Below are 20,646 nucleotides of genomic sequence, written 5' to 3' on the forward strand. Positions count from 1 at the left end.
AGAGAAAGGGTACGTTTTGCCATATTTTAATTTCTATTTAGACAGAAGTTTTACTCAGGTTTGACTCAGTTGTGTTCCATCCCCTGAGTATATCCCCGCGCTGTCCATGTGACTCTGTCCTGGTGTCAGTTTGAAAGCACGTGACTGGACCTGATTCAGCTCTTTCTTTCTCTGAACTCTTTGATTCTGATGACTGCATGCATTCCCCTCATCCTCCCTGACCACCCTGCTTACAAACACACCCTACAAGCAACAACACAGCTGGGTTTTCATATTTCATGTGACGGAATGTATGAACTTTATCTCTATTAGTTATTACTCATCTGAAAACCACTATGGGGGGGGGGGGGGGTCGGGTTAGTTACAGTAGATATTACTGTAGATACTTCTTTTACTGTTGCCACACTTACTGTATATATGTACCAAAATGTCAATTTATTTCAGTCCTCAAGTATATATGTTACAATCAGGTAGTTTTAAATATTTGCCTACTATAGTATGTTTATTTTGATTGTATTGCACTGTAACTGGCATAAATTTAGCCACATAGCAAGCCTTTGTATGGTGTATTACAGTAGAACGATGAATATGCTGCCTTGTTTCTATATATGCCTCTGTATATAAACCGTAGACAAAGCTCTACTCTCTGTTCCTGTTTATGCCTGTTTGTCCATTTTTTTTAAATGAATTGTATTAAACTGTTGGCAGGTATGCCAGAGCGCACTTGTCCTGATGGGAGGGACAATACTGGGCAAAACTGTACTGCCAGTGTGGTCAGGAGGGTGGGTGGATTTGGTTGCTGCTGGATGGGTGGGTGGGCTGGGGGTGTGTGGGATCCCATACAATAAGCCTTTGCTCTGCAACTTTGTGTGTGAGTTGTTGAGCGGGAAAGAGGCAGTGGCTTTATTCTGCTTTGTTCAAGCCTTTAGCTAACCCTTTCAGAAAGCTCCCACTGTCCCACCCTCATAAACTGTACTTCATCAAGAGGAGTGGTAGTTATTATACAGACGTCGAAAATCTGTCTTTTTTTCTAAAAAGGATTACTCAGGAGGAACCATGCTGCTACGTTCAGAGAAAGCTACGAGATACCGGGCCACAGAGGTTAGACACAGCACACTACTGCTAAAATGACTCATGTTAATAGTAGTAAATCTAGGTTACTGTTACAACAGGCTCTGCAGGTGCTCTACTGGCATTGTTCTTATTTCAATACCCAACCTACGACAGTAAATGCACAATAGTTTGTGCTGTAGAAACTTGTTTGTCTTGAAGTTTATGCTCTTCAAATTTAGGATTTGTATGAAGACATGTGTATTGTTGAGTCCTGCTGTTTTACCAGGAGCATTAGCCCAAGCAGCTATTTTTGGTACTTACAACAATATTAATGATGAATAAATGGTGAAAAATTGTCACATGCTAAAAAATGGCATGTTTTGAATTGAATTGAATTGAATTGAATTGAATTGATATACCTTTATTAGTCCCACAAGGGGAAATTTCGTATGCATGTTTGCATGTTTTCTGGCAGAAGAATTGCGTCACAGTCATTTTGTCCCATTTGAAGTAGCAGTAGGTCACATAACAGAGTACCTATACTGGCATGTGCAAGCAGTGTCAGCAAATGGCAGGAATCCAGCTCGAGCCTGGCTTTAGAAAGCAGAGACTTTTTTTTTTAACTTCTCCGTTTGTGTTTCCTTTCCTTGCTATCCTACACAATCAGAAAGAAATCTCAGTTAAAGGACTACATAATATTCTACATTTCAAACCAGAGAGAACATGCAGGGGGCAAGTTGTTTAGCTATTGCAGTTATGATGATTATGATGATAATGACTGTGTCTCATATGATTTCCTCATAGACAGTTTAGAAGATAGATCTACCTACCATGATGCCACCGACTGGTTTGCAAAGTACTCAAAATTTGCGTTTTCGACATAATCACCAGTGAGCATACTGTAGGTATTCCCTGGGGTCTTTGAAACACAGCATAAGCGAGATTTACAGACTTGATTTTTACGTCAATGATCCTCAAAATAAGTGAAACTCACCAGAGAAGTGTTTCCTGAGGTCAAGTCAGATAGCTGTAAAGCCGTAGACTTCTATAGGACCAAAAGTCTATTTGCAACAACAGGTATCGCCGCCTGGTGGCCATGAAAACGGCGTGCACTAGAGAGGTGTAAATGTGACTTTTCTGTTATACAGAAGCATTTATACCAGTGAATTATGTGTTAGATGCTGCTGCCATGGTAACAGCACTCCTCACTATGTTAGAGTGCAGGCTTTTTTACTGCACTCATACATCATGAATAAAATGTGTGTGTTTAGTGCGCTAAATTATGAATTAGTGTTTTTTTCCTGTGTAGTTGTGTGTTTGTGTGGGTCCATATGATTGTGAATGTGTCCAGGAAATTTCATCCTTAAGCCTCTAGTGCCATTTTTTTTGTGGCGTTTGACTCACTGTAAGCTTAAGACTGTATCAAATTACTCAGCGATTTATTTTGCTGCAATATAGTAAAGGTTGAAGATTCCCTCACAGAAAATCCTCCTCTTTAGGATCAAATCCTCACTCTGTCATACAGTATATTGGTCATTTTGTAGCTAAGAGCATTACACTTTAAGCCTGTTAGGTATGGATATTGGAGATTACTGAAGCTTTTGTGCTCTCAGACAAACATGGGCTGAGATCCAAAGAAGCACAAATAGAGACAGCATATTGTACTTATAGGCACACAGATAAAGAAGAATCACCACAATCTGCAGTGACAGGCATTGAGCGGTAAGCAGCAGCTCTTTATCTCTGGGGAATTTAAGCACCCGCATTAAACCAAAAAGGTTAATGAATATGTTCTTTAATGGGTGGCTTCATTAAATCAACCAGCCGGATGTTATATTAAACACATTTTTACAGTGAATATGAAGGCAAGCGTCTTGTTTTGTTCCATAGCAAAAAGCAGATTTTGGTTAATTGAAAGAAAAAGTGCACAAAGCGACTGCATTTCAGTAGAAAGAATAAGAATAAATGTTTTTTTGTTCATGCATCAAACTGAAATATAAAAAATATCTATGTGCATTAGGAGCTAGTCATATCTCTGCAGGTTGTTAAAACATTGTCAACCACCCTAAGCAGATTTGATTTTCCCATATCAGTCAGTGGAGACCAGTGTGTACTGCACATACTTAGACAGCCTTTGAGAACAGCTACAGCATTAGTCCCACCTTTGGTGGTGATCGCCTAATTGTGCTAGAAAGTTGATTCAGTTAGAAGTCAGCTTGGTGGGGTGGATGGATTCAAAAGTCTGGACTCTTCAGACTGTCCAAAGAAGTCTCAGACCGCGTCGTGTTAATTTTCTGTTACTGTGGTTGCTCTCTCAGAGTAAGAGTAACTGAAAAGCTTCCAGTCCAAAGTTAGTTGGTCACGATTGTTGCGGGACCAAGGGATGCTCACGCGAAGTGGACTACTAGAACAAGACACACATGGATAAGGGCTGAGAATATGTGAAGATTGAGCTGTTAACAATAATAAATCTTATCGTAAGAGATGCTTGTAGAAGAATACAACATGCATTAAGTGGTAAGAAGTAAAAAATTAGGAAACCAAAAAGATCTCCCATAGATGTTCAAATTGTTATGGCATCTGGTGACTGAGAAGCATTTAGGATGCAATTTACATCATAATCACATTTAATGACCCTTATGGATTGGGCCGTTGTTATTCAGCAAGAAATTGCTCCCATCAGATTAATAAAAGATACAAGAACTTTGTATTGATTTGCTTTGACCCTTCCCTCTAAGGGAACAAGAAGACCCATTCCACAAAATTGGTTATTTGTGTAAAGAAAGCGGCAAAAGATTTAACATAATCCGTCAGATGCTCAGACATATGGGTCCAGGTGCTTCGGTTAGGCACAAGCAGACGAAGGCCAAAATTAATGAAAAAACATAATGTTTTTGCCCAACCTTGTTTTAATTTATTCAAAGACCATTATTAATGACTAACAATAACCTGAGATTAATAGAAGTGACCTTTACCTTGTTTTATGATCATCAGTTCAGGCGAAAGTTGCTACAACTTGCTGCTTATCTGGTTAACCTGCCTCTCAGGAAGTAACTGGCCAGTAGTGACCCATCACTGTATCTCCCTGATATGAGAGGTTTTGTGTTAGACTCAAAACTGAAACAAATAAAAAATCAGAAACAGCTGAAAAATGAAAAGTGGGGGAAAATGGCCACAGGGAGAAAGAAAACACTGAAGGAAATGTGAGAAATATGATTAAATAATATGAAATAATAATAAATAGAGTTTCATTTTATTGTTTGGAAATTTAAAAAGAAAGCGTGTGGCATGTACAATAGATTTTATTGTTACACTGTCTGTGCTTGGTGCGATGTGCTCATCAAAGCAGTTGTGTTGTGCCTTTTATTCACTTTAAGAGTCAACAAAAACATCAGGCAGAAAACAAGACTAACGCTGTACTGTAAACAGATTGCTGCTTTGCTCTCGCATTTCTTCTCAGTATTTTTCCTCCCTTTATCATGTTTTGTGCTTCTGTCTTTCTTCCCATTCCTCCCCCTCACGTGACCCCATTTTTCTTGTCTTTCTTCCATACGACTTCATTGTGTTGCATTTTTAATGGGAACCTGCTTCTAGACCTTCATACTCTGCAGTAAATTCATGAATTATGGAATAAACTGACAAATAAAACTAGTTAAACCATTAAACTGCTTTTTTTTTTTCTCCTTCTTGTGAATAGAGCTTTAAAAAAGAGGAGCCTCTGTTTTGATACTGAGCTTGAATCAAATGGAAGATTCAGTCCACCAGTGGCCGCCTCCTCTTTGCCTGCTTAGTGGTTTTGCCAAAGACCTGAGGTCTACGCTTTACAAAAAAAACCAATCAAACAATGAAATGGAATCACTGTCCCACATCGGTGCTAAAAGAAAAGCAAACAGCAATAAATTATATGCGTATGTGTATATAAAATAATGAAATATATATACAGAATAAAATATATTGCACTACATGGGAAACAAAGCTCATGTTTTTCAACTGAATTAGCTTTTTAATGATGTGGTTACAGTTTCTCATCCTTATATTTTAAAACCTCTCTCCTCCTGCTTTCTTTATTAATCAGTCGTACCTTGTCCTGTCTTTAAAATAGACAGTCTTGTTTTTTTTTATTAATTCATTCATGACTCATCTTGGCACTGTTTATTATCAAAGTAAAACCTACTTTTGTGTTATCTGCCACTGAATACACCTCCTTTTCACAACGAAATGAAATCCAGTCCTAACCAGTACTTTTTAGTCTTACTCACAGCATGCACTCTGAGGCTTAATCATTTGTATTTTTTAATTACACTGAAGCACATTAATCTAAAGCCACTGTTATTTCTGTTTTACTGTTTTTTTTTTTCATGAAATGGATACTAACTCATTTCTTTTTGCTTTTGAAATCTGCATGAGCTACAAAATGTAACTGCATGATGCAGAAACCGTTCTGCATGTATTTATCAGGGAGTTGTGTCTCAGTCAGTTGCTGTGTCTAATTAAAATGCAGTGCCCCTGCAGCACTCTGTACAAAGCATCTGGGAGACAGGGGTCAAGGCCTGCTTGCTCTTGCTCTAGCCTTTATATAAGTGGCTGTCAACAAAGAGGCGATCGGCGTAATCGGGAACTCTCTTTGCCAGATAAGGCTGTCTGTGTTTGCTGATGTGGCTACACAAAAATAGGCAGTTTTCCCTTTTTAATGGTTGACTGCTGGTGCCAAAAACATATTAAGTACATCTATTTCACATAATAAAGCATAGACAGCATTTTTTTTTGTACTTCTGTGCTATTCACATTGGAGGGATTTCATAGATATGTTGTTTATATATTAAAAAGGCTCTTACCAGTAATTACATCAAATTGAGCGTCAGCTGTTTTGCTGAGAATCTAAGTGACAGTGTTGGTTCAGGTTTGTCAGACTATCACTCACAGTCATAAATGTTTTCTGCATCGCTGTCATACTGAATATGTCTGACAGCTCCCTGATGGCAGTCTACACCTGATAAGTTGAAGTGTAACCACATATGAGTCAGTTGTGTTGTGCCAACAGTAAGCTCAGTAACATTTTTTACAGTCTTTGTTGCCAAATATTGGGATTATATCGTACCATATGCCCGTCTTTACATAGCTAGCACTGTCAGCTGGTTCTATGTTGGGTGAAGGATTCCTTCCATATCTATAGTGGGGCTATGTTCTTCCATAATGTGTAGGCCAGTCCCTAGAGATTCTCCATGACCACACCAGTGTGGTGGTTCTTACTGCAGTTATTGTCCAAGAAGTTATGACAGCCTAAAGCATGTGTGTATTTTATGAGCCAGCTCAGATTAGAGAAGCATATGATGCTCCTGAACATGTATCATGTTAGCGAGCACTGCAATTATCACTCACCCATGGCAAAGCGTACTGTTGGCCAGCTGTGGGACCAGGGGCTATGTAGCCATGTGGTAATGAGTGTAAATATGGGGCAGCGACAGTGTCTGACACACTTCCTGTAGCTGTGTATGATTTCTTTATTTGTGGCTCATCTCTGGGTTCTGTTTAAACCTGAGTGTATATGTGCTATTAAATAGGACATGAAGTGTTCGCGTCTCTTTGTGTGAAGTTATGAAAAATCTTTTATGAAAGGGGAGCAAAAGACCAAGAGAAAATAGCTGCACAGGGGGATTTGTGTTGTCTCTATAATTTCTGGCCTCCTACCCTGGCTTTTATGAAGTAGTGGCAGATAATCCCTCTTTAGTGGTGGAAGAGACAAGAACCTCTTCAGGGTACTGAAGTAAAAGAAGAAACCTTTATCCTCTCTTCTCTTGCCAGCTGGAGTAGCTCTTCCACTCACTGCTTGCCACTGATTTGTGACCCTATTCAAAGTCACCTATCCACATATGACAAAATGTATTCAGTTTTCAGAATCCTCAATTAATCAGGGACAAATCCCTCCACTTCATAGATGTTAAACGTTGTGGGTTCAAGAATAAGAACGCTGCCCTTATTACCAACTTATTACCAAGCCTCAAGCAGGAACAAGAGGATATATTCTTGATTTATTGAGCTGGTAAATTGCCATAGATTATAGATACTGCCATTCAGTTCTTCCTGCCTGACCCTCTCTCTCATTCTCTGTTTTCTTGATCCAACACTGCAGGGGTGCTTCATCACTATTGTGATAGTGTATGCACAAAATCCGCTTTGACCATTTGTCTTATTTTGAAAGTTCAAGTCAAAGCTCAAGACACATATTCCTTATAAAAAAAAAAACTAGCATGTACTCAGTTTGCAACATGAGGTATTCTAATGACACTTATAGTAACTACTTACAGAAAATATGTTTAGCCGTTTTGTGCAGCAGAAACTTTGAAATAACACATTTTAAAATTCTGTCATTGAAACAGTATGTATGTGTGGCCTATGTGTGGCCGAAGCAGAGCAGAATAATGTCATTTGTTCTCTCAGTGCTTCTCTTTGCTGGGATTACCTTTCCTCTGTAGGGACAGAGGTTACTGTGATGTTGTTGCCCATGCTCTCATGAGTAAAGCTGATGCATGCAGGGATGTGACCGTGCATGTTTTTGCTCAGTTCGGGTGATATCTCTTGAGATTGCAAACTGTGGAACTGTAAGGATGTTTATATGAGCAAGGCAAGCCGAGAACAAAAAATGTGTACAGACTGTGTGCAGATTTACTGCTTCTTCTTCTTTGCCTTCTTTTTCTTCTCCTTCTCACTTTAGGTGTCATCGAAGTCGATCATCTCCCTCTATCTCACTCTATCCCCATCATCCTCTTCTGTCACACCAGCCTGCTGTTGTTCTCCTTCAATACATCCAAGAATTTTTTATGCAACTCCATATCAACATTCTTTGTCCCTCCAAACGTGTCCAAACCATCTCAGCCTTTTTTCCAAACTGCTCAACCTGATCAGTCCTATGATACTGTCACGGCGGGGTACGCCGGTGTTGTGAACAGGGCCCAAAAGCAGATGCGGAGAGAGGAGTTGCAGGAGCCTTTATTTTGGCTGAAAGCAGCAAAAACCATGAAAACTGTGGCAAACTATGAAAAAACTGTGAACACAATGATAAACTATGAAAAATGTGGCTAGAATAACAGACGACCTGACAATGAAACACAGAAAACAGGAGGTGATCAGGGAAAGTGGGAACACATGGGGAAACAGCAGAAATTAACATAATGACGGGACGCGGGAAGGGAAACTAGATACAATGAGCAAAGAACAAAAGACTCTTTCAAAATAAAACAGGAAACATGGAGACGCAGACATGACAACACAAGAACTAATAACCACAACCTAGCATGAGAAGCTCAAAAATGCAGAATAAACTCAAAAACACTGGGTCCGAGACCCATATATCTCATATGGGTCTTATCTTACTCTTATAAATTATAAAACCCTTACAAATCTTATCATACTCAACTCCTGGATTTTGTCAGTCCCTCCATCTCTGAACCATACATCATAGCAGGCCTCTCTATCTTCTTGTAGCTTTCTCTCTTTCAATCCTTCTTTTGGAAATCACCTCTGACACTCATCTGCCTGTGCTTTCTTATTCGCCATTGCTCTCTTTCTCTCTCTCTCATTTGCTGATTTTTCTGTTTTTTTCATTGTTTGTATGTTGAGTATTAAATTTTGATTTTTTCACTATTGTTCTTTCTGGAAAACAATGGAAAGAATACTATATCTAAGACTGGATCAATGATAACCAGTGACTAATAAGGAAGACTTGCCACAGTAATGTGTAAATGAGCCTTGGCAAATGATTGAATGAAATGTGAACACACTACTACGGAGGAGACTCTTATTTCATGTGCCAGTCTGCTCTGTGTATATGCACAATCTTGCATAATGAAGTAAAAATGTAGACGATAGACTTATCTACTGTTAAGTGGTTCCTAGTAAAAGTAATAGGTAATCAGTGCACAAATGGTTGAAGTAAATTGATGAATGCTCTCCTTGAGCCCACTGAACTCTTTTCTTCAGTATTTTGTTCAAGCTGAAAAGATGACAGGAAGTTTTTAACTTATTCGGGAAGAAAGAGAATTGCAACATCTAAAGGAGGAGACATAAAAGAGGTGCAGAGATTAAAGTTTGATTATTTTTTTATCTGGCCCAAAGATAAAATCAGGATGATTTGTGGAGTATTTTTGGTCGAGCTGTACTGTAAATCTGTCTTGCCTACTTTTTTTCTTTACCTTTATGCTTGTTTAGTTGTGGCACTCAGTTAACATTAGCAAGCCATGTCATGTCATCATTTCACTTCATTATGATAGATTTGTAGACCAAGTCACGCTAATCTGGTTGGGTTGTAAATAAACTGTCTGTTTGATATTTAGCAGATATTTTGGAATAACTGAACAAAATTTTTTGACCTTTGTTTTCAAGGTAGAGATTATTAAAATGTATTTTCATTTGTATTATGGCAAATTACTGGCCTTACAGGTAAAGCATACTGAGTTTAGTCGCAGCGGTTTGGCGTTTTAATTTGATGTATGACAGACTGTCACCATTTTAATTATTTTCAGAATTTTTAGTCAAACGTCAGCATGTCGAGATGACATGGAAAATAAAGAAGTGTGCATCCTTCTTTGTGTGTAACCCTGACAGAAAGACAGCAAAAGGGAGAAGAATATAAAGAGTTCATTAAGACCTTCACCAAAGCAAATAAATCATTATCCAGGCTTTTTGTCTGTCTTCTGTTCAACAGGCAATAAAACACACATCAGATCCAGCTGATCACTGGCAAATCATCCCTGAGCCTCTTCAAGGCATTATCCTAGGTTTTATGCAGGACACACAACCACACTCGTTCGTAACACATTCACAAACCCAACCTCAATGCTCTTCCCACTCGTGTACATTGGCTGCCAGAGCTGTCTTTGTATCCCATCACCATAACAACTGCCTCTCTGAACGTTGTAAAAAGAAAAAAAAAAAGGGAAAAGCCAAAGTGAATTTCTCTCAGTTTGACTTGGAGATAGTGAGAGTAGCAGTCGGCAGCTGCTCACAGCATGTCAGTGGTGTCTGTCTACAAGACACGGGCTTGTAGAGGCAAGCGGGTTGCAGATGACTTGGTGAGAAGAGAAAGGAGGTGTGTGATGTGAAATTTTGGAAGGTGTTGTATCGTGTGACTTTCAGAGCGTGGGATAAACAGTATATGATGCTGCACATGGTGAGTGTCAAATGGCTGCTGCTTTTTGTTCTCGTTGCTGCATGTGAGTGCTCGCGTTGGTAAGCACGCGTTTAAATTTGTTGCGTTACATGTCTTCATTAAGTTGTGTGAAATGTAATGAGTTTATGAGTCTCGAGGCTTTAGCACATGCGGATATTATGTAATGAGAGAAACTGGAAGACCTTGAGAGAATGAAGGAGTAATGAAAGTTCTCTGTAAATCTCATTTGGGATGCTGCAGATATTTTATAATTACATCCTGGAGATGATATTAGGCAATCATCCATGTTTTTTTATTGACAGTTTATGTGTTCAGTATTAAAATTTTGTTTGGTCAATTTCTCTCAATAATTCCTTTTGTCTTCTGTAACTACAGTACATTCTTATTGGTACAATTCTAGGCTTCACTTTTGCATTTTAGATTTATTGTTGCCCTGATTCGTCAGACTATTTTAATCTATTATGAAGTGTTAGCACTGGTGCCTTGCTCACAGCTTCATTTCTCGCTTTATACTCTACAGGCTTGCACTCGTATTGGTAAAGGTGATGAATATTTTTAATCATAAGTCACAAAGGAAATTAAGTGTTTTGTGTGCATGTGTGTGTCTGTGTATTTTAGAGTGGATATGATTTACACGTGAGCTTGTGCTTCTGACTGTGTGCTTGTTTTATGAAAGTGGTTTTAAACATTAATTGTAGAGCCATTGTTGTGTGTGTGTGTGTGTGTGTGTGTGTGTGTTATAACCATTACATCTGAACTCAAAATATGATGTTAGCCTCAGGATCTCATTTTCTTGCCGCTAATCTCCAAAGGAAAACTCTCCCTTTCAGTGCTGTTTTGCAGCTCTGTCCATTTCTTTTTTTGGTCTGTCCTATAATAGCTTATATACCGTATCTTCTGAATATGTTCCATTAGCTTGCCATGACTGAACAGAAATAAAACCTTCAAACACAGAAGGAGAGAAAGCAATGACTTCAGCTTTCATCTCTGGACTGCATTATTAAACATCCCCATCCACAGGAGTCTGACATCATCCAATCACAGCTGTTTCTTCCTCCTCTTCCCCTACTCCCCGTTCCCTTGTCTCCCTCCATTAGGCAAACCTGAAGAAATTCATGGAGTATGTGCAGCAGAGGAACATTGAAAAGGTCTCAAGGTTCCTGGAAAAAGGCCTGGACCCTAACTTCCATGACCCAGACACAGGAGGTGAGCAAGTCTGCTAAGATTTCCATCCCTGCCAAACTTGAGTTTACTTATTGTTGATGATTATTTTTCTCCATCCTTGATTTGTCTTTTCTCTCCTTCTGTCTTCATCACAAATGACCATATATGGATTTTCTGAAATAAGCCTTCTGCATAGCGGGTAAAGCTGGATTACTCTCTTTGCTAATCTCCTCATGTATATGCAAATGTTTGTCCAGTCATAAAGGAGATTTCAATGCTGGGTGACCTGTAGTGTAGCAGATGAGCTGCGAAGTGAGGGAAACATGAGAATAGGCTGATTTAACACCAACTGGAAGCAGCCAGCAGACAGGAGGGTGACAATCTCGACTGAAAAAGGCAGTGATCCAACTGCAGAGTCATTGAAAATGTAAAGCCACAGACAATTTTGTCCCAAAAAAATGCAGCGATTCAAGTGGTGGATGTTTTGGGGGAAGAATGCACAATAATGTCTGTGGAAATAAGCTGAGTTTTCAAAAGTGTTCTTTGCTTCCTTGTGCTTTTAGAATGTCCTCTAACGCTAGCAGCACAGCTGGAGAGCTGTGCAGAGCTCATCAAGGTGCTGAAAAGTGGAGGGGCACATCTGGACTTCAGAACAAAAGATGGGATTACTGCTCTGCACAAGGCCGTGCGCAGCAAAAACCATACAGCACTTATAGTGAGCACATTTCACACGTATATACAGTTCAGCCGGCTCAACCACATTCATGCAAACTCCCCGTCTAGAAAAGGAGAATGTATGGGCAGGTAATGTCTGGCAGCAGGTGCTTGAGCTATCGAGCACAGAGGGCACTTACTAAATGTGTGAGATTGAACTTTGAATATGCTGACATAATCACTGAATCACTGAATGGCCTTGCATGTGTCTGGTTTGAGGAGGCTTGTAACCCAAATGAAATGGGTTGTGTGAGTCATGTTTCCTGTTGAAACTGAACTGTTGAAACTGGAATGAGTTATTTCCACTTTTGATACCACAGTTATGGTATTGAATGATCCTAAAGATCCAATAGGAGAGAGTTACAAATTGCAGTAGCTACAGCCTAAAAAGTACTGCCAGCTTTTTCCTGAGCCTCTCAACAAGCCTTGATTGGATGATGTCAGCTTTCTACTGGCTTTCTATTATAAGCCTACAGTAGCTCTTTAACATAAACAGGTGCCTGAACATGCAAGGTTCAGCATTTGAACACACAAGAATTATAAATTTAATGTTAAACAGTATAAAGAACTGGCAGCCTGTCCAGTGTGTGCCTGATCTCTCAGCCTATGACAGCTTCATGCTATCAGCTTATGACAGCATGAATGGATGGATGGATGGATGGATGGAATTAAGTGAGACCTTTAGGGTGACAGAATTCAAGAATTGGAAGGAAAATAAGTGGGAGGGAAGGAGGATGCTGATTAGGGCTGCCACGATTAGTCGACTAGTCACAATTACGTCGATTAAAATCGTCGAGGACTAATTTAATAGTAGACGCATCGTTTGAAGCTTTGTAAGATCACAAAAGCCGCAGGAATAAGTAGTAGGATTTAAGAGTGTAATAATGGACTGAAACAGAAGATGGCAGCACTGCATGTACAAGGATGCCAGTTGCCGTTAAACGCCGAAGAAGAAGAAACTGTGTCCCAGAGTTCATAGCGCGGCCCAGCGCAGTTTCCAACAATGGTGGCAGCTAGTTAGTTTTAATGTTACTCTTATTATTCTTTCTGGGTCACAAAATAAACGTTTAACATATTTTCAGACGAGAATGTAGCGGTGTAAACCTCAGATATCTGCTCAGTTTATCAAGACACCACATATTTTCAAAAGCGCTCCGACGTTTTCAGAGACGTCTGTTACCCACTAGCTTCTTAGCTAGCCGGGGTTACAGGCTCACTAGAGCCGGTGGACTCGTTTTCACACCCACTGCTATCTTTCGCTACTCAGGTTAAACATATACAAATCACTTAGATAACTTAAAAATCTTATTGTTTGGCTTTTTTCAGTATTTTATTTGTTCCTGAGTAAATCGGTTTGGCTGAGATTAAAGTTATAGTTTTTACACAGCTGAATAATGTCAAGCAGACAACTGATTATCAGAAGTGTGAGATGCTTGAGAATATACTCCGGTGTCCTGTTATATTTTAGATAGCAAGGATCAGACGGCTGAGTTTATTAAACTCCACCGAAGCAATCTGCAAACTTCATTAAAATTTAATAAACTATCATGTTGTCTTTATTTTTAGTTAGCACATATCTTAAACACTTAAAGCTGTAAGCTAATGATAGTTATATAAGAGAGGATGCATTCTGGTGCAATAAGCTGTATGTTTTATGTTCAATGGATGCATGATCTGATTAGTCGACTAATTGCAAAAATAATCGGTGACTAGTCGACTATCAAAATAATCGTTTGTGGTAGCCCTAATGCTGATATTCTTAGCGTCATAACAGCAATAGAAAACAACTTTAAAATAGCTTTTTATCTTGTATCTTTAACTAGTAAAGTGTAAACATTAACTTGTATTTTAATTCTTAGTTATTATTTTTGGTTATTGTTATTCATCCATGCAAAGGTCTCTTTTATCTTCCCATTTCACTGTGAAAATTCAACCAAAACTGGTGACTTAAAACCTTAAACTTGCCTCTTTTCCCACTAGACGCTGTTGGACTTGGGTGCATCTCCTGACTATAAAGACAGCAGGGGGCTAACTCCTCTCTACCACAGTTCGATGGTAGGAGGAGATCCCTACTGCTGTGAGCTGCTGCTGCACGATCATGCACAGGTCGGCTGTGTGGATGAGAATGGCTGGCAGGAGATACACCAGGTAATACACAGTAATACACACATTACCCTAACCCAGACCTTCCCAAAGTGTGGGGCCCGCCCCCTAGGGGGGGCGCAGAGCCATGGCAGGGGGGGCGCGGTATGAAAAGTGGGGGGAACAAAACGCTTGGACACTGCTAGCACGGGGCGCCTACAGAAACGCAAAGCAGGAGATGAAGCATAGCTGAATATGTTTCCAAACCAACTTCATTCTAAGCCAAAGACTAGAAAATATGTTGAAGCATATCTTCCCTTTGGTTTCACCTGCACAAGTGCCAAGGTAGGTCTCCCCTGCATAATTGGTTTTCCCTTCGTCAGGAGCACGTGCTGGGCTCTTCAAATCGGGGACAAACAGTATCCCACATTCTTGATTTTTAGTTCACAAACACTTGTTGTAATGACTAATTACTCCTGACATTTTGGAGATGTTTGCTCTTTATACAGTAAAGTTACAGCGGGATACAAATAATATCAGGCTGATCCTGCCACGATTTGTTCCCCCGGTTCAAATCACGGACTAACAGTATCCTACAGCTGTTTATGTGTTTAAACCCATTTTGCACAGAGAGGCATTTTTTGAAAAATGTATTGATAACAATGTTGAATATTATTACACAGGAAAAAAAAACAACTACAGGTAAAATAATTACACCGTGACGCCTCTGCCTTTCTAAATGGAGGGACAGTAACTGTGTGTGTATGTAAGCGTGTAAAACCTGCAGATAGTCAGATTAACAGTAACAGTATTTTGTCTCTCTGCAATTCATCTCATGTAAACAATAACATGGCGCACAGCGTGACGTGAAAAAAGGCACATACCTTTGACGTTGCGCGACGAACTCTGTATTCCTCGTCCACACGTAAACGCAAAAAGGGAGTTTTAAAAAACTCGCCGTTTACGTGTGGACGAAACAGCTGAGTTTTCAAAAATACCCGTGTAGGTGCGGACGTAGCGTAAAAGAGTTAGTAGTTTATTTTTATTACTACCTGTCATTTATTGCAGATTACTTGTATTTGTTTAATTGTTTACTAAATGTTTGAGGTGTGAAATAAACCGCAGTGGAGCAAAATATGGGTGTGTGTGGTTGGAGGATGTGTTTGTGCGTGTGCGTGCGTGCACGCGCGGGGGGTGGTGGTGGTGGGGGGGGCACGAACATTTTTCTTGTAAAACAAAGGGGGGCCTAGCAAAAAGAGTTTGGGAACCACTGCCCTAACCCAAACCACATGTTTACCCTAAACCAAATTAACCACAGCCAAATAGCTGAATCTTAAGCCTTAAACCTCTCTTTGAAATCTTCAGGACAGAAAGTGTCTTCACTATAATGGTTTTGGACTTAAACTGTTCTGCTCAGACATGCGCACTTACATGCACACACATACACACAGATAACATTGTAGGGCTGTGTACAGACTATTTTATAGTTTTGAAAACCTGTGACTCTTTATATAAAATCAGTTTAACAAAAGCATTGTATTAGGTATATACTAGCGCTGTCAATAGATTAAAAAAAATGATCTAATTAATCTCACAATTTTCTGTAATTAATCGCAATTAAACGCAATTACTTGATCAATAGCCTGGTTGCAATTACATTTTTTCAACTTTATATTTAAGCTTATAACTGACATTTATGCAATATAATAAAGTAAATGCAGAATAAACACAAAGAATGTATCCTTAAATTCAAAGAGAATTTGAATAGGTTTCTTGAATCTTTTAACACAGGTTCTCTCCTGTGAAATACATCTTTTTAAAAAACCTATATACTAAGAGGTAAGTATACACTAATATATAACATATACTAGTGCTTTCAAACAATTAAAATGTTTAATCAGATTCATCACAGGGTTACAGTGGATTAATTTTGATTAATCACAATTTAAATCACAATTAATATTTTTATTCTGTCGACACTTTATTCACCTTTAGTCACTTACAGTTATTTACTCACGTATTCAGTCAATGTAATTTTAAAACTGTGTATATACTGTATATTTTAAGTTTTTGTTTTTTTTAAAATCTCATTCTTATTGCCTGTTTATGCCCTGTCCTTATTTTTAGCATCATGCTGCTCTGTTGTATCTTAATTGCCCCTTGGGGATAAATAAAGTCTCTCTGATTCTGAGTAAATATCCTTCATTTTTATTCTATATTAATCTAATTTCATTTTGCATGAGCAAACAGACTCGAGAAAAAAGGGAAAATATACGCACTTAACATGTTTGTTGAACATCTTGAACATTCATGTTAACAAAATGTATCCACTCTCTCTCTCTGTCACTCTTGGGGAGGCGCTTCAAGTCCTTGAAACCAAAGCTTTTTAAAGCGCGTATTCTCAACAATAATTAATAGGTCAGTAGTTTGTTGCAATCCACTTGGCAATTGTGTCAGTCAATATGTCAGAGATAGACTTACTGAGTCCCCGATGCTCCGTGAGTGGTTTGTGGCAAGCTGGCTGACACGTTAGCCAAAGTCCGAGCAGCATTCCCGATTAACGTGTGCTTCGCGTCAATGTGATATTTTAAGCTGGAAGTGCTTTGGTGAAAAGAAAATTCCTTCTTGCACAATGTGCATAATACTTTATGTCAGTCGACTGTTCTGTCTTGTTATTTTTTTAATACTCAAATTTCCCATCGATAGGGCAAATGTGCGTTTATCATCTTCCATATTGAGTTGATTGTTTCAGCTGCCCGTCACTACCAGATCTACTGCCCATTTGCGCACGTGCGAGGCTAACTCTACTTGGACATTGTAATCGCGTTGACCGTAATGGCGGATTAGTTTACGTTAACACGTTAATTTTGACAGCACTAGTATATACTATCAAAAAGGCATGAGACCTGTACGTTAGAGGTTTTGGCTAATCTTTTAAGACAAACTACTGACACCGCTGTTGTATAGGCAGCGTAAATTGTCCACATAATGCTAGACAGGTCCAGGCTCTTATGTCACCTCTGGACAACTCACCAACATATGTGTGAAGTGGGTGCGAATGTGAGTCAACAAATAACTGTAGTAGGGCACACTGGGAAAGCTGGTGAGAGGGGAGATCAATCTGAGTTTTATGAAGTGTGTCTCCCGGTGCGCAAATAAACTGCAGGAGTGTCAACAGAAATCTCTGAGCACAGATTGCCTCCGAAAATAACAAAAAACAAACTGAGCTACTGTTTATACATAACTGAGGCTCAAGACCTGTGAAATTTGTGCTTCCAATTGTTTGGGACAGTCATTACCGCAGTTATATTGAAGTATTATGCACATATACTTATGTACACACATATCTTGCTCGCTTTATGGAGAAGTTCATGTCATATTTTGCACCTGCTTCCCTCCCTCCTGAAACAGTCCATGGTGCTGATTTTGTTTTTCTACTTGTTTTAATGATGAATATACCTCTTCCAAAGCACGTGTAAAGAGTACACAGGTGGAAAGACTTACTGAGTCTGATTGTAGACCTTTTATAAAAGAGTATAGCCATGAACAATAACTATATAAGAAGACCTGGAAAGTAATAGCCTAATTTATAGAAAGCACATTATTAAACTTGGGCTTTGGCCAAGAAAGCCCGTGAAAAATAAGTAAGGTTGCTTAAATTAATGGGCAAATCGAAGTGCTTTTAACCACTTGTTGCCTACTTTCCTAGAAAATATGCAGTTGTGTCTGAGTTATTACCAACCTAAAGTGGCTGTAAATACACATTGAGTCATTTATGGATACTTTTAGTATTTCGACAGTATTTTTTTTTACTGTATTTACTACCTGCTTACTGTTAGTAGAAATAACCCCCACAAAATATTCTATAATTATATATATATATATTACATAGCTAGCCATTAATTTAATCCGCGTTTGTACCTACCAATGGAGAGGTACAGTGTTCCTATATGACTAAAGTGTAGAATTTTATTTATTATTATTATTTATTTACAATGTGCTGCCAACATAATGTTAGACACACACATATACAGGCTTGTCATGCCCTATAAAGATAATGCATAGTCCCTATATAGTGTTTTTATTTGTGTCAGGATTTTTATGTCTGAAAGTTCTTGCATGTCAAATGTTGAGTGGCAACATAGTAACAGAATCAAGCTTAGTGTATTTGAATGGGAACCTTCTTTGTCTTTACAAATGTTTATGGCTTTATATTAGGAGGGGGGGGGGGGGGGTTGTGTATTCCTCCCGTGAATATAATAAGAAATTTGAAGTTAGTACCAAGAGGAACGCGGATCATTAAAGAGGGACTGCGTGGATCATGTCAGTATCTGTTTGCCTGTCTCCCACACAAACCTTTTTTATTACATGTTGACATGAATTTCACCTTCATCTGTCTGTTTTTCTTTTTCTCCATAGTTACTTAGACAACACTGCTTAAGTGTGTTTGATCTCAAGGTATTGCAATTATTCTTACTTGGAAGTTATTATGAGCAAGATCAAACATTCTCAATTTGTTTTTGATTGCAGAGATTAGTTAAAGTGAACTTTGTTTCCAAGGATAATAAACAAAATTAATAAAAGTCTTAAACGAAATGTAAAAGTTATTTGTGAACTAAACCAGCCTTTGTGTTTGTGAGGGTTTTATTGAACATGTCAGCTCAAAGGAAGCTCGCTGTACTGGAAAGACGAAAAGGCCTCGTACGCAAAGGGATATCTAGATGCTGTTTAAGAGATTTTATGGCATTCACTCAGCCTCTACATTTCTGTAGTGAAATGTCAAAACAGTCTACACTTACTTACTTCTCAAGCATACTGCTTGTACAAAGCTCTTTATCATGCACTTTTCTTTCAACCGTTCATACAAACACTGACACACCAATTACAGCAGAGAAACTTGGAGTTCCGTATTTTACCCAAGGACACTTGAATGAATTTAGAATAAACTTTTACTATTGTTTTACTGATGCTGTTTACTGCATCTGTGGTTTTGTGTATGGCCTTCCGGGGCCAGAAAGACATCCACAAAGCAACTTTAGTGCAGATTATGCTAATAACCACATCTCACCAACACACACCTTCTTACCTTTTAAGGAAGTGGTGTTAAAAAGCAATTCATGACAAGATTGCGTAAAAGAGTTTAGTGAAGTCACCCAGGAAGTCTCTTTGCTGAAAATATAGAGGGGGTTTAGGATAAGAGAGCAAAGATGCTTTTACAGTTATTTGTTCTTATGTATGTTTTCACTATTACCCAAAAATAAAGTAAATCTAAGAATTCTTCAGTCCATCACACTTTTACTCCAATCCTTTCATTTTAACTCTCCTTCCACATCTCTTCCCTTCTCTGTGCCCTTCCGAGCATTAGCATTCCTTGGGCATGTATTGTGTACAATAGGATACACTGCAAAAGGGCTGATAACCAACAACAATCCCAGAATCATTTGTGCACATTTGCACTGCTGTCACACACTGTTAGCGAGACAGAATACAGAAGTGAGAGAACAATTGCTGGGGAGAATCGTGTACCTCTTTGTCAGTAAGGCGCACAAACCGCAGATTTGGAGACAAAAAAGAAGAAGGAAAAGATAGAGATTAGATGAAAAGTTTATTGCTCAGAGTTATGTGAAACAAGAAGCAGAAAAAGTAGGAAAAGGCATAACTCTTGCCAGAAGAGCTTCACAGATTTCATTTAGCCTTAGGTGATGCAAATAAGATTTCCTCTTCTGTTTAGAAACTGTTAGCATAGGTGAGAATATTTTTTAGAAAGGAATTAGCTCAAGGAAAAGCATGGTCTGAAGATTAGCTTTCAACCATTTAGATAATCTGTATAAAGACATAGAAAGATATCTTGGCTTCTCTTTGTATTATGATTATGATAAATTCAAACTATTCCAGTATACAGTTGTATGTTGTGATGAAGAAAAGATTAAGGTTACATTATATTAATTTGGCCATTTTAAAGAGAGATTTTTCTTGGCTTATAACAGTTCCTTGCAGGGGTGATGGGGCATTTAACAAGCAACAAGTCTCTGTTACCTTGTTGGCGAAATTGCTACATTTGCCTGTTATTTTGGACTATTTTAATACAGCGATTATTGCCCATTGGCTCTTGATGAACCTTAAGACCCGAAAATTGACTAATTTACTTATTTAAGTTGCAAATGCAGATTGCATCTGTGGTTCATTTCTGGACTTTGTCATTCTTTAAAACATTTCATTTCCCTACATATATCACTGTTATCCCATTAATTTGCATTCTTTTCCCAGAGACCGTGTTTACTTCTTTTTGACTCTGTTAGTGTAAATGTTTTATCTCTGTCCTTTCAGGCATGTCGCTATGGCCATGTGCAGCATTTGGAACACCTGCTATTCTATGGAGCCGACATGAGTGCTCAAAATGCATCTGGAAACACGGCTCTGCATGTGTGTGCGCTCTACAACCAGGTACAAACACTTGTTTCAGGAAA

At 38.7% G+C, this 20,646-nt stretch overlaps 1 protein-coding gene across 4 annotated transcripts in view; it reads left to right on the forward strand.

Moving 5' to 3' along the window:
* shank3a (SH3 and multiple ankyrin repeat domains 3a) overlaps positions 1-20,646 on the forward strand; it is a 225,956-nt gene that overhangs the window by 116,095 nt on the left and 89,215 nt on the right. For 3 of the 4 annotated variants that reach the window (XM_040025475.1, XM_040025476.1, XM_040025478.1), the window contains 5 exons: positions 11,317-11,425; positions 11,568-11,582; positions 11,947-12,098; positions 14,078-14,245; positions 20,507-20,623. In XM_040025475.1, the coding sequence (XP_039881409.1) occupies positions 11,317-11,425; positions 11,568-11,582; positions 11,947-12,098; positions 14,078-14,245; positions 20,507-20,623 (561 nt within the window). Of the gene's footprint in view, positions 1-835; positions 10,220-11,316; positions 11,426-11,567; positions 11,583-11,946; positions 12,099-14,077; positions 14,246-20,506; positions 20,624-20,646 lie in introns of those variants that run through there. The other variant, XM_040025477.1, reaches the window with a different exon arrangement.

This window comes from Simochromis diagramma, unplaced genomic scaffold, assembly GCF_900408965.1.
Source record: "Simochromis diagramma unplaced genomic scaffold, fSimDia1.1 OVJJ01000293.1, whole genome shotgun sequence".
In the NCBI taxonomy this organism is placed as follows: domain Eukaryota; kingdom Metazoa; phylum Chordata; class Actinopteri; order Cichliformes; family Cichlidae; genus Simochromis; species Simochromis diagramma.